We start from the raw sequence: 15,016 nt of genomic DNA on the forward strand, positions 1-15,016 counted from the left end.
GCTGCAATAGAATGGACACAAGACGAAACAGAATTTACAATCATGTGTATTTGCTAATATTCAAGTAAAATTACTTTTTCTAAAACTCGGAAAAAACGTGGAGCATGATGTTTATTTCGTCTATTATGCATTCAATTGAGACCAGAAACATTATTTCGTAACACTAGAAGAACCCTCACAGAAGTTTAAATCAATGGGAAAAGAACGATAATGAAATTGCTGCGTTCTGTGATGCCGATTTGACACACCATTATTAAGCTATTTTCAAAGTTCCTTTATACATTGAGTCAGCAACCAAAAAAATGCATTTGTTTATGTTATTTCTCTGCTAAATCATGCTAAAAAGTTGGATTGCTATCCATGAAGATTTTTATTGGAAATACGTTTCAAGTCTTCTCAAGAGAATTTTCCAAGAATTACCCAGATGTCATACTAAAACTACTCTAGGGTTAGCAAAAGTCATAAAACAAAAGTTTGTCTCAATGGCGTGAAAAAATAGTAATGCTGATGATACGATCTTAGAAGAAATTCTTAGTCGCATAATTTGAATATTTTATGAAAACTATGCAATATTTTCAATTCAATATTGAATTTTTCTAATGGTGTGAGATGCTAATGTAGGCGTAGGTTCAAAGAAAATAATATAATATATCCGTATCGTAAAAATATAACGCTTCACCATAAATAAAATAAACCTAGATTCCCCAGTGTAATAGCAATGTAGTTGAGCAACCCGTGACATCAAAAGCGCTGTGTGGTGTAGAATGGATGCGTAAATGCTCCTAAAATGCATGTATTATCTTTATTTGATTTATGGCTTCACTTAACTTTTAAGGGACGATTCTTGTTCTTAGGCACAGTGTTAAAATGCGCGACTGGTATATCGATTCAGAGTTAGTTTTATTTATCTACATAAACATGTCTTTGAATAACAGTTTCCAAGGTATCTGTTATTCGAAATTCGAAATAATTTATCAAATCGAGTTGCCAGTTTTAACAAATTTTCAAGTAATTTCGCTCTGACATTTCGAGTTACTGAGGTGTAGTCAGATTTGCGATACAGTTTAAATAGACGAGTGGCAGGTCGTGTCGTCGGTTAGAGTAAAAGAGTGAGAGATTTTCTTGCGTTAACTTTATTTAAAAGCTTCTATCTCGCTCGCGCATGTCAACATTTTTAAATTTATCAGTTTCAATTGCGAGTATAGTTTCTATGTGCTACTAATTTAAATAACTGAAAGAGCAATTTTGTTTTATGTAGATCCGGGCGAAAAATAAGTTGTTTTATGCAGATTCGAGTGTCAGAGCGATTTTTTAATTCTTCGGTAGGTGTTAGTTCTCATCTTGGAAGAATTCGAGGATATTTTTGTTCTTCATTTCATGTGCTATATGTGTAAAAACTACAATCTGTTAATGCAAAAGACGTGCATTGATTGTGCATAATTTATGTCAGTTACAAAATTTAAATCTGAATATTATAACAAGAAAAACTGGCAGCCTCAGCAGTGTTTTATTCGTGTTTCAAATGTTTGTAGGTAGCCACCATCCTAGCTGTAGTCTTGCTCTGCATGCGGTACCACTCGACAGTAACTTCAAAATTCGTTACCAATCTAAATTCAACATACCACTGTGTGATGGAGCCAAAAGGGGGCGGTCTCGTAAGCCGAGTGACCTACGTGAAAAACCGCAGGGACCAAGCAATCTCCTTCCAACGGTATGATCCAATAGATTGAGTAATGATTTTTTTACTTGTACAGCTTTCCACTATATGGTTTGTTGAAGAAGGGCGCGTCAAATATTTTACAACTGTTGGAGAGAAATGCATCAGCATCGAAAGACTAACACTTTTCCTCCTTGACTTCGATTGGCACTCCACTTCATTGTCCAGTTGTAACTTCAATGATACCCTGATGCGATTATAATGTATTGTATATAGTGCGGAATATAATGTAATATAGTATAACAAATATAATTTGATGAAATGCAATATAATATAATATAAAACTACAAGGATCAGGATCAGCCCCATGGGGTTGTTCGAGCAATTGATGTGGAACAAGGCAACCAAAATTTCTAATGATCTACAATCAAACAGTTCAATCAATCGTCACACTTTTGAATTCGCAAATGCACGAGAGTCTGCTTAGATTGAACTTTATTAGGAACCAAAACCGAACACGCGAACCCAGAATATAGACTTTATTTGTCGTGATTTGTATTTGTTTTGTAGCCGACAAAATTAAACCAATAGCCCAAATGTATGCAATTATATATTTGTACACGATACGGATATCGATATTTAAGCTTGCGATACGGATATCGATATTTAAGCTTCTCTTCGCCCAGCTTGTGTTCAAGTTTTGTATGCAAGCAGTTATTTTTATAGCGTTTCTCTACCATTACAACCATTCTGCGATTTCGGTTGAAGCGATAAACTTTTTCTTATTATCAATCGAGTTCATCTTATATAAATTGGAAATTAATCTTATGTACTCCAAATTTACCCTGGGGTAGTTGTCAATTTCTCAGGCGAAACGACATAACATGGAATTTCATCCGAATTGGCATGACACAAGATCAGAGCATATCAATTAATGCTTCAAACCGTTTCATGGCACTTTTTATCTTGCTGTCTAGCAACAACCTACCCCTAGCATGCTACTCGTTGGACTGAAACGTTAGCTATAATTTTGCTTATATTTATAGATTCGCGTGCTTCCAGCAGCTGCGCTTTAGCATCGATTGACCAATCAGAGCAATGCTTTCCCTTTGATATATCGCTTACTCCTTCAAAACCGTCGACTATGGCAGGGAAATCCAGTATGCCGGAGATTTTTTGCAGACAAAATAGGACACTGCTAGCTATTAATCAACATTTCAATGATACACAATTAAAAATACATGCCTATGAACATTCAAATCAATACGTAGAAATATTTCCAATCAAATGGTGACGTAATATTAATAATTTATATAAAATTGACTGAGCTGTAATTGTTCAAAACCTGACCACATTTCTACGTGTATTTTTCTTGAGTTTCTAATTTGCACGCCTATATACAAAACAAATATGTGTTCCACATTAAAATGATGTATAATACTCTAATAACTCATGATATAATACAACAACAACAATATATTTAATGTAATACTATATTCACACCTTTATTTCAAAACGCGTTTCAAGGCTATCTCGATGTCATTTTTATGGTTGATTATACTAAATTGCGTTTTAACTTCCTAGTGTGAACATAGTATTATATAATAATATATTATATTATTATATAAAAACACTACGATACAAAACATATTCGAATAATACTACATAATAAAGTATAATATATCATACAATATAACATAATACAACCTAATATAATATAATATAATATAATATAATATAATATAATATAATACAATATACCACAATATAATATAACAAGTTTTCATTTATTGCGTAGTGAAATGATTTGAAATGTCATGATGAATTTGCCGGCATCCTAAATATTGTAAAAAAACGGTAACGCCCATTCAATGGTTCAATCATACCCACATTATCGAAATGACGGAATGAGCAATGAATTCTTACTCGACTGCATGATTTTTCAGTGCTCGATCGGTTCAGTGCTAGAATTTTCGCCTGAGTTGGCTGCTCGATCAACCTGATTGACAGTGACATTATAAATGTCATTGAATATTCGCTCATTTTATGAATGTGTTAGTGTGATATTTAAGCGACTTAAGCCATTTCACTACACTCCAGCTAGAGGAATGGATGATGCTGACTAAGGTAAGCCGTTTTGTTAATTTCCAGCGAATTTCAATAGTTTATGTTGGGATTCTAAGAAGAACTGGTTATTTACTAGTTCTGTATATCCGAAAAACATGAAGATTTAAATTTGTATATTAAGTTATATAATGTTTTCGTTTAAAAATAAACTGAAAATCAGCACAAAAACGTGCAAAATCAGGAAAGAAGAAGAAGAAAATGAATTGACAATTCAGTCCGCATCTTCTCACTCAATTCCGAATGATTTCCGAATCAACCGGTTGTAGGCGAACCGGTTCATTCGGAATCGGTTGTTGCACTGGAGTTGGAATTGATTCGGAATCCATTATGATTTCCACATGAAATTCCGAATGAAAATTTCTCGGCGATTCGGAATTGATTCGGAATCCATTCGGATCTGATAATGTGGGTAATATTGACAATGAGTGGGAAATCAAAAATAATAATACGATGATTAAATAATTAATTAATTAATAATAAATATAATAATAATAATAATAATAATAATAATAATAATAAAGTTAATAATAATAAAAATAATAGTAGCAATATTATAAAAATATAACTCAATATAATAGTAATAGAATTCACTGTATTTCATTAAACAAGGATGTTTTACTCGTGTTTCAAATATACAAAAAATAGAACGGCATCGTAGACCAGTTTTAAATTTGACAGAACTGGTCGAATAAATAAAACTAGAACGGCTTGCTGGGGATACGTTGACCGTTAAAATGATTGAAGAATATAATTTGAGTGTCCTGTCTGTTAGTCTGTGGTTGGAGCCCCGTTAGACTAATTTTAATGAAGAATTTCTGAAGTTTTTTTGACTTTTTTTTAAACTAACACTACATACCTGCACAATTATTCTACTTCACACGTAGTATAACAACAAATTTTCTTTCTATATGAAGATAACCACCGGCGGTTGTCATTCTAGCAATGCGTGAACACACGTGAAAAGAGAAACGATTAATATGGTTGGGGAGCGTTGCTAAATTTAATAAACCGCCGATAACCGAACGAGTGGATATCTATTTCTCAACCAGTTCAGCAACTTCGCCCTTTTAGAAAAAAAGTTCAACGGTGGTATTTCGTTGGTCCAATACATTGTATCATTGGTACAATCAACGTCGAGTTAATCGTTCAACGGGAGGCTAACACGGGACCTTCGTTTGCCGATTTTGAAACAGACCGTTGAACCGGGCACCGTTTTTTTCGTTCAACAAACCCGGCAAACATAGGTCCATTGTTGAACCATATGAGAAGTTGGAGCCCCGTTGCCCTAGTTTTACTGGAGAATTTTTGGAAGTTTTTATCCACTTAGTTTTCAAAGAACACTACATACCAGTACACTCAAATAAAAAATCACGTTCGATTGACTTGAAAAATCACGTAAATTGGTTTCAAATGTCAAATTGAATATTTTACGTGACGAAAATGAATGTTATACGAACATCCCCTAAAATGAATAGAGTCATCACATAAGGTTTACGTGAATTCACCAAACGTCAAACAATCTACGTGAATTTTCAGTGTGAAAAACTCGATTTTGAAAATGCCGAACAGTGGCTCTCAAATACCAACAACCCTTGTACGCGACGGGCAGATTTTCCCCCAGAAGGCTGGTTATGTCTGCCAGCCATTTTTGCAGAAATTCTGTCAGAATTCCGGCAGCAATGCAACAACCGTTTCCGGCACAGAATTTCGCCTAGCGGTTATTAACGGTTCTTTTCTGTCAGATACTTGCCATACAAGATTGGCAGAACCGTTTTGAATCGGTTTTACATTTTAAGCGTCTTGGTTTCATTTTTTCAATAATGACAATAGTACATATGAATGGCAATAACCCAAGTAACCATATGCATTATATCACTGCACATTTACAACTCTATTTTTCATTGTTAATGTATAATTACACTAAAGGACTATTCACATATATCCGGTCCGGTTCAGTGCCGGCACGACACCGTGCACGGATACTGATATTATTTCATTCGTTTTCTATGCGCGCATTCACACCTATCCGGCACCGTACCGTTTCAGTGCAGCTCGCCGTCAGTGTAGCGTCCGTTCGGCTAACACAAATTCGTCGTCACCGATATTTTTTTATTTTCACTGAAGTCGGTATGTCACTGCATTTGCTGTGCCGGAACGGATACAGCACGGAAACAGAACGGAAGGATTCCCACAAAAAAAGAACACTGACGGCGCACTGAAGGCACTTTCACTGAACCGTCACGGAACTGAAATGTATGAATAGTCCTTAATCCTACATACTTTAAAACAATGTGCATTGAATTTGCATTCAAAACGTAACTGAGCATTTTTTTACAACAACCTTCCGCCGTTCTATATATCGACATTCTTGTCGACATTCAATGCTATATTTTGGAGTAACGAAACTTTAATAATAGCTATAAGAGTAATAATCCTGTAAGAGTCTAGTAATCGCCCTTTTCAGCTTTATAATAGAATTGTTAAAACATGTGTAACTCCGCTTCATTTTATCAAATTCCACGCGAATTTTTAAAGTTGAATTAATGTAAAGTTATAATGCGTCGTGGTTACTTGGGAAGTCATTGCCCTTCATATATACTAATCATGGAAAATATTATTGCCAATAACATTACTTTTTCACTACTGAACATACTCATATTTCAATCTCATTTACCTCGTCTCAAGATTCGTTTTTTGTCGAATAAAAAAAAGAAAAAGGATGACGATTGAAATAAACAAGACACGTACGGCGAGATAATGACACAATTTCGCCTGGACAATTTCGATATTTTTTTGTATATTTTTTTAGAGTGCCCAATCGATTACAACTATTTGAAAAAGGCATTTTTTGTGAAATGCAAAAATACATACGCCCTTTTTAAAAATCAATCGGAGCCGGAGAAGGTCGATTCTGAAATTGTCACTTTTTCGTCTACTCATTCCTGGAATTGCTCTTAGGATAAAAAAGGCTTTAAAGGTCATATTGCAAGGACGTGAAGGTCTCTTGCAATTGTAATCATAGCATCCAATGCTGTAAAAACTTATATATAATAATTAATAAATTAAAAATATAACGATGTAGTAGACTGAAAATATGAATCTAAGAGGATGAACCTACATTATTGATAACAGTGACTCATTTTTATCACTAGCTTCGATTCGCAAGAAATCATCAAAAGTTGAGATGAGAGATCTTCGGAAGCAACTTGAAAATAAGAAAGCTGAAATACGAGAGAAGTTAGAAGAATGTTTGAAAAATCAAGAGGATTTGCTAGCTCAGCATAACAATAAAAGTGTCGCAGTAAATGCAACTGATATTGTGTTTGACGAGGAAAATGTATCATGCAATATGGCTCAAAACGAGACACGGAGTGCAATAATTGCAACTGGACGCGATTTTTTGGATGATCCTGCAACATTAGATGTTTACAATTTACCTGTTTTTTCATCTTCCTGTTAAAAAAATGACAACCGCTCGCACACATATCAATATCTTGCGCCAGTGTAAATTCATACATAGAGAAGTCTCGCCACCATGCATTAATGCATCATGAGAACGCCAGAATTTTTTATAGTTTTTATTTTATAGTATGTCAAAGCGCCCTATAAAAATCTTTGAAAAGCAGAGATGCCAGATCTGCAGATTTGTCTGTAAATTTGCAGATTTCGTACATAGTGCTGCAGACATTTTTTGTTGTGCAGACTTTTGCAGACTATTGAAATCGATGTTCTCGCAGACTTTCGTCGAAATTTACAGACTTTTGAAATTGTCGCGACCTTTTTTTGTTCGCCAAAGTTAGTTTTGCATTTCATACTTTTTAGACAAATTGCTGCCAGCAACTGACTGCAGATTTTTTTCGGATATACAGACTTTTGCAACCCTGCCTGAAGATATTTGAAAATTTTACCTGGCATCTCTGTTGAAAAGGAATAGTTCAGTTTATGACATGAATTTTAGTGTTCGGTCGTAAATTATTTTGAGATTGCTATATATTTCATAGAATTTTTACATTTCTTCAAAAATTTATCACTGATACTGTGTTTCTTTATAAATTATAATAACCATAGTTAGGCATCAATCGGCCATTCATTAACATTTAACAATCAGCTTTGAATTACGAAGGTGTTTTAGTGGTAAGAAATTTGGATCATCTCCACGTGTTCTGACTGCTTACAGTCAAAATATATACCGAAAGCTATTCTTAATTATGTTGTAAGCTAACTTTTTTTAGTTTCGATACGCGGTAACACTATGGCAATGGCAAACGGAGTAAATCTGCAGGATGGTTTGTCTTGCGATGATCTCTTCCGCAATGGCGATGGGCTGACTTACAAGTGTGTACCTATATATGCAATTACAACTTGTGTTTACTGTTATGAAAGACTTACAAATGATGCATCTCTTTTACCAATAGCGATATCCTCATTCTTCCGGGCTACATAGATTTCTCAGCTGACGAAGTCGATTTATCTTCCCCACTAACGAAAAAAATATCATTGAAAGCTCCCTTAGTGTCCTCGCCAATGGACACGGTTACTGAAGCTGATATGGCAATTGCAATGGCGGTAAGGTACTTTTTATTTTTCTGTTATAACGTAGATAACATTTTAATCATATGTAGCAATAGATCTTTTTGATTTTTTGGGCTGCTCGACCACCAATGGAAAATAATCTTCAATGTCAACTTCCCTTCTCGAGTAGCCTAGATAGCCCTGTAGTGTCGTGTAGCTTTAAAAATTCGGTCGCCCCGGTGGACGAGCAAAAAGTTTAAAGCCGGGGTAAAATAAATAATATAAAAACAAATCGGATGCAGGAAATTTTCAGTAATCAATTAGGTATCTTAGACGACACTAGCAAAGTGTGATACCCCGAAATGTAAAAATTATCCGGACTCTGGTATTACTGGAAATGAATGGGCTGATGATTTAGCTAGAGCAGGTGCCACGAATTAATGACCAGCTTTATCACCGTCGACTAGTTGAAGTACAAGATTCGTTCTTGGACTGCATCTAAATATGCCAGCTATTGACGAATTTTCCATAAGATTTGAATCTGAAAATGTCAAAATACCTTCCGTATTTTTCCAAGCATCATAGCAGTACTCCGTATTTTTCCAAGCATCATAGCAGTCGGCCTGCAACGGTCATTCAATCGAGTGTCATCTGAGTTCGACTTTAATCTTTCACGGCATAAAACAATGGCCAAATGAAACGCCACTTTTTTTATTTAAAAGATATTTTATTCAGGCCTATTTGCGTACAAGCTTTACGTGGCCGATTTGGTTGAGGTTTTAGATATTTTTTTTGTATTGGATCTCGTTGTCACCCTTTTTCTAGGGGGAGAGAAGCTTCCATTTCCCTCCTGCGAAGATTGAGGGGCAGTTTGTTCGCGGTTCGTCTCGTAATTCATTGTCGCATCGGTGGTATTGTTGTTGATTTCGTAATTAGTTGCTGTAGATGCGTCTTGTTGTACATTGTTTGCAGTTGCTGGTTGGTTGGATGGTAAAATGTTAACTGCAGCTGGTGTACTTTGTTCTATAGGGGATACGTTGGATGGTTTCGTTGAAGGGGATACTTCACTATTGTTGGTGACTGTCACAGATGTACTGTGGTTGCTTGGGGTTGGTGTGAAGGGTTACATGTCATTTCGCCGACGTTCATTAGGCATACGGTCATAAAGCGTAAAGGTCATTTGGCATAAAGATATTTGGCATACACGCCGCTGTCGGAAGCGGCGGCTCCTCGCAAACAAACCTGTAATCCAGCCGTATGCCCGATCTACCCAAAACATAAAATAAAAATAAATATAAAGAAAAAGTCAATATTTAATTCTACATTGAAAAACAAAACAAAAATGAATATGAACGAAAAGTCGTAACAAAACAAAAAAAAAAAAATATGCCAAATGGTGTGTATGCCAAATATCTATATGCCAAATGACCTTTATGCCAGTTGACCGTATGCCTAATGACCGTCGGCGAAGTGTCCGTACACCGTGTGAAGGAAGCACCGTTGTCCTTTGGTGTAGTTGTCTCCTTGTCCAGTTTATCACATGGCTTACCGTAGTGAACAGCTTTTTGACAATATTGACATGTGGCCATCTGATTGTCATAGGTAACAAGTGATTAGCACGGGATTCTTGTATCCTGACCGAATGTCACATAAGAAGGTATAGGCCTCCTCAAGCGCATGCGTAACAAACGTACGCCATTTAGAATACAGGGGAAAGAATTCTTCCACTTTTCTTTTTCGATAGAGAGAATCTCTCCGTATTGGGACATAGTTTTGTGAATATAAGGATCGATGACGCTTGAGGGAAGATCATGCACACGCACTTCTATAGCACTATCTTCCATATATACTGGAATGTTGTACTTGATATTTTCATGCTCCACATAGTGCACATTGTTATTGTCTTTAGCGAATTGAATTGCATCCAACTCTTTATAAAACTGGATATAAACAACATTATTGGTCTTATTGCATTGAAGTAAATGCCCACGTTTAATGTCAAGATGCATTTGCTCCTTAAGCAAACCTTCAAGTTCTCGTATCGAAGGTCGAATTTTGCACTGTCTGAAGTCATCAATAATTGTATTCTTTCGTGTCGGCGGTAGCTTTTGTTAGTTTGGTTCAGTCATTTCGAGGTCGTTCTATTGTTCACTACACAATACTGTACTTGGTTTCTTCTGTCCCGAACGTGAGCGGTTTTGTTTTATCGACTGACTTGGATGAGATGAGAAAGCGAACTGAAACGCCACTTTAATCATATGTACCAGTACATATTTTTGATTTCGTTTTTTCCTTTATAACTTGTAAAGTCTGCAGCATCCTTAGCCTATTCGTATCAAAATATTGATCTTAAAAATCGTTTGACATTTGTTCAAACATAGTAAATGAAAATTTTGAAACTGTGTATTTATGCAAATCGGTATTCCATTACAATTGTGTCGACGACTATAGAAAACGAAGGACACATTTGTTTTTTTTTTGTGAAAGCTTGGGGCAGAGTAAATATTGAAGATGGAGATTCTGGAATCTTCAAAATAGGTTTTAGTTGTTCACCGAAGATAAGGTTCATATAACACAAATACGACAAAAGGAGAGTGTAAAACTTGGTCCACATTTAAATTTGGCCGCGCGAAGGAATCGCCCTTATTGAGCCTAGACGGACCTGCCTCACAGTTGAGTTAATGGAATAGTATCGAAGCCACAGTAAAAAATTAAACAGTTAAACCCGCTGCCTTCGAACAAACTCCACTTCGGAGTGAGTATGAAACAGAAACTTGGTAAAACTCGCAACTATAAGAGCGAAATGACCAACGAGGATGAAAAATTTCGGAACTCCGTGCGCAAATCAATTGATTATTACATCGAACTTAATAAACCTTCAAAACTGAAGAACTATCGTCAGATTGCCAAGAAAGGGATTTTTGGACTAGTGACTATGAGGACACTTTTCCAAAAAGTATTTATTATATATTGAAAAAAATCTACACCTCGCATAGGATGAAATGGTAATGAACGAAACGAATTATGATTGCATTGGTCGAACACCACAAAAAGTTAAAGCACAAAAGGCCAAAACATTTGGATAACAGGTTTCCTTGCTAGATACAATCGCTCTGATTAGTGATTGGACGACTCGGACTGCCAAGTACCAGTACCAAGTAGGGGACGAAATAATATATGAATTGGTGAAGAAGTCTGAGAAGCGACATACTGGAATTTAAACCACGTACCGGTCGCAAAAAGTTTGGTAGTAGATCAATCGGTAGAAGTAGCCCGAACATTTTCCAAGTCTCTTGGGTTATATTTTTCAAGTTTTGTTGTTCCATTCGTCAGTATTTTTTCAGTCTGTTCCGTGTTGGATGCCGATTAAAAATATATAAATCATTGCATTAATTTAGGACAAGTATTAAAGATGTATCATTATTGTTTTAGTTATGCGGAGGTATTGGAATCATCCATCACAACTGCAGTCCGGAGTTTCAGGCGAACGAAGTCCATAAGGTAAAAAAATACAAGCATGGGTTCATCCGTGATCCGGTGGTAATGAGCCCGGACAATACTGTTGCCGATGTACTGGAAGCAAAGAAAAACAATGGCTTTACCGGTTACCCAATAACGGAACACGGACGCCTTGGAGAACGTTTAATTGGAATCGTCACATCTCGAGATATCGACTTTCGCGAGGATCTTCCTCAGTTGAAACTTCGAGGTATCATGACCAAAATCGAAGAAATGGTAACTGCTCCGAGTGGAGTAACACTGCAGGAAGCTAATCATATACTTGAAAAAAGCAAGAAAGGAAAGTTGCCGATTGTGAATAGAAATGGTGAACTGGTAGCCTTGATAGCAAGAACCGATTTGAAAAAAGCGCGTAGTTACCCAAATGCCTCCAAAGATAGCAACAAACAATTGATTGTTGGTGCTGCCATATCGACGCGAGAAAATGACAAAGAACGTTTGGAACTGCTGGTACAAAATGGAGTCGATGTGGTAGTTTTAGATTCATCTCAAGGAAACTCAATTTATCAAATTAACATGATAAAATATATAAAACAAAAATATCCTGAGCTGCAGGTAAATAGTTTATTGTTCACATGTTCAATCAATTTCGTACATTAAAAATATAACGGTAGGTTATCGCTGGAAATGTTGTTACCCGCCAACAAGCAATGAATTTAATTGAAGCAGGATGTGACGCTTTGCGAGTTGGCATGGGCTCTGGATCAATCTGTATTACTCAGGAAGTGATGGCCTGTGGGTGCCCACAGGCGACGGCAGTCTACCAAGTGAGCAAATTGGCCCGAGAGTATGGTGTACCTGTGATTGCGGACGGTGGTATCCAGTCAATTGGGCACATTATGAAGGCACTGTCGTTAGGAGCATCCAGTGTTATGATGGGTTCATTACTTGCCGGTACGTCCGAAGCCCCCGGTGAATATTATTTCAGCGATGGTGTGCGATTGAAGAAATACCGTGGAATGGGCAGTTTGGAAGCGATGGAGCGTAAAGATGCTAAGAATGCTGCAGGTTCTCGGTACTACCACACAGATATTGACAAACTGCGTGTCGCCCAGGGCGTAAGTGGAAGTATCGTTGACAAAGGATCGGTTTTGCGTTTCTTGCCCTACCTCCAATGTGGATTACAACACAGTTGTCAGGATATTGGAACAAGATCCATACAAAATTTAAAGTAATATTTCTATATATTGTCCATAAGTTTTTGAAGATAATTTATATTCGTTTCGTTTCACAGGAAAATGATTTACAACGGTGAATTACGGTTCACCAGGCGCACTCATTCGGCGCAGGTCGAAGGTAACGTTCATGGTTTGTTTTCCTATGAGAAGAGACTGTTCTGAGAGCAAGGACAATTTACGTCGAACCCTAATTCGTAACTGTAATAATACTACCCAGCATCAGAAACTCACCGATAAGTTTATTCGACTTAATTTCGTAAGTACTTCTATATGATAAAGTGACAGTCTATACAAAACAATGTGTCCTATGTGTCAAATAATGGTTGCAAAAGATTCGTGTGAACAGAACGACAAATGTTGCAGAAGCATTAAAACAAAAGAGCTGATAGTGATATAAGCATAGCATCGTTTTTTTAAATTTACCGTGATATGTAATCAAGTTTGAGTAGATCAATCCATTGGAAATGGTTCAATTACAATAAAATTTATATTACTGTGAAGTTTTCAGTACATAATTAATGTACAAGGCTTCTTTTGGTTTCCAAATTTTGCCACAACAAATTTTTTAGTATTGCTGTTAGTAATATACTTTACTAGAAATATTTTTCAAACAAATTCAAATAAAAACAAAAACAAATAATGTATTCCTGTGCAAGCAAACAGTTGTTTTATTTCTGCGAAAATTCCCAGCAATTTCTAGTGTTACTCATTCTGTGTTTCGAACAATTTGAAGACTGCCCAGCTGAAAAGTTTAACATAAGGGATTTGAACATTTTCTTTCATGAGCCTCATATAATACTAGAGCGTAATATCCGCCGTCCTGTCATTGGATTACGTGGTTGGAGATCGAACCCAGGTAGGCAACGTGAAAGGTGATGGTCTTATCAATTATGCTGTGCCCGTTCCCTAAGCAGGTTGTTAGTTTTAACGTAGGACTACGTCTTTGTTTTTTACCTTTTTTTATAAATATAAAAAATAGGTATAGAATTCGCTCAAACTTTAGAAAAATTTTCCGAGGCCCAATCGATTCAGCTCGACGAACTGAGCAAATGTCCGTGTGTGTGTGTGTGTGTGTGTGTGTGTGTGTGTGTGTGTGTGTGTGTGTGTGTGTGTGTGTGTGTGTGTGTGTGTGTGTGTGTGTGTGTGTGTGTGTGTGTGTGTGTGTGTGTGTGTGTGTGTGTGTGTGTGTGTGTGTGTGTGTGTGTGTGTGTGTGTGTGTGTGTGTGTGTGTGTGTGTGTGTGTGTGTGTGTGTGTGTGTGTGTGTGTGTGTGTGTGTGTGTGTGTGTGTGTGTGTGTGTGTGTGTGTGTGTGTGTGTGTGTGTGTGTGTGTGTGTGTGTGTGTGTGTGAGTGTGTGTGTGTGTGTGTGTGTGTGTGTGTGTATGTTGTCAACTAAGAGGTCGAGAGATCTCAGAGATGGCTGGACCGATTTTGATCAAACTAGTCCCAAATGAAAAGTCTCCCCGTCACCCTGAACGCTATTGAATGGTTTTGAGATCGGATGTTTACTTTTTGAGTTGTACGAAGTTTTATGTCAAAATTTTCAGTTTTTTGACAGTTTCTGTCACAATTGAATTTAAAAACAGAATATATTTTCAGACTTAGATTCCGCACGGTAATACCTATCCAACAAGCCATAGATTGTTAAAATCCGTCCATTTTTAACGGAGATATTGACATTTTTGTGTAAGTGACTTTTCCCCTATTCCAGCAGTAGAAGTTTTGGGAGCTGTCTGGCAAAGAAATGCTTGGGAGCAACATAAAACACGACTTTTTATACTGTTACATACATTTGTTCCTAAGTACCCAAAAGACTGTGTACAGGATGATATTTTGCCTCGGACCGATTTTAGCACGGTTCGTGTTTGGCAACATAATCGTTCGAATATGCCATATGTAAACCAGATACTGGCAGAATGTTCGAGTTGAAAGCAATTCCATAATTATATTGATTTAAAATACTTACAGCAATAAATGCTGGAAAAACTTAACAGCCCTATACCATTCGAATCAGTTCGTCGAGA

General features: G+C 36.6%; 1 protein-coding gene across 2 annotated transcripts; it reads left to right on the forward strand.

The window, feature by feature from the left end:
* Window positions 1-7,721: 7,721 nt before the first annotated feature.
* LOC131436903 (inosine-5'-monophosphate dehydrogenase) lies at window positions 7,722-13,603 on the forward strand. Of its 2 annotated transcripts, none has more exons than XM_058605878.1 (6): window positions 7,722-7,918; window positions 8,003-8,119; window positions 8,200-8,350; window positions 11,729-12,370; window positions 12,430-12,986; window positions 13,050-13,603. In XM_058605878.1, the coding sequence occupies exons 2-6, from the start codon at window positions 8,037-8,039 to the stop codon at window positions 13,153-13,155; spliced, it is 1,539 nt and encodes a 512-aa protein (XP_058461861.1). In that variant the 5' UTR covers window positions 7,722-7,918; window positions 8,003-8,036; the 3' UTR covers window positions 13,156-13,603. The 2 variants fall into 2 exon arrangements, with proteins under 2 accessions (XP_058461861.1, XP_058461860.1); XM_058605877.1 differs by having other exon boundaries at window positions 7,723-7,918; window positions 8,017-8,119; window positions 13,050-13,602.
* Window positions 13,604-15,016: the final 1,413 nt, after the last annotated feature.

The sequence above is a fragment of the Malaya genurostris genome, chromosome 3 (genome assembly GCF_030247185.1).
Source record: "Malaya genurostris strain Urasoe2022 chromosome 3, Malgen_1.1, whole genome shotgun sequence".
NCBI classification, from domain to species: domain Eukaryota; kingdom Metazoa; phylum Arthropoda; class Insecta; order Diptera; family Culicidae; genus Malaya; species Malaya genurostris.

Bases quoted from the DNA above. Each gene is read 5' to 3' on its own strand.
- LOC131436903 (XM_058605878.1), top strand. From the start codon at position 8,037: ATGGCAATGGCAAACGGAGTAAATCTGCAGGATGGTTTGTCTTGCGAT. The intron at 8,120-8,199 runs GTGTGTACCTAT...TTTTACCAATAG, and splicing joins GGCGATGGGCTGACTTACAA to CGATATCCTCATTCTTCCGG. The intron at 8,351-11,728 runs GTAAGGTACTTT...TTATTGTTTTAG, and splicing joins ATATGGCAATTGCAATGGCG to TTATGCGGAGGTATTGGAAT.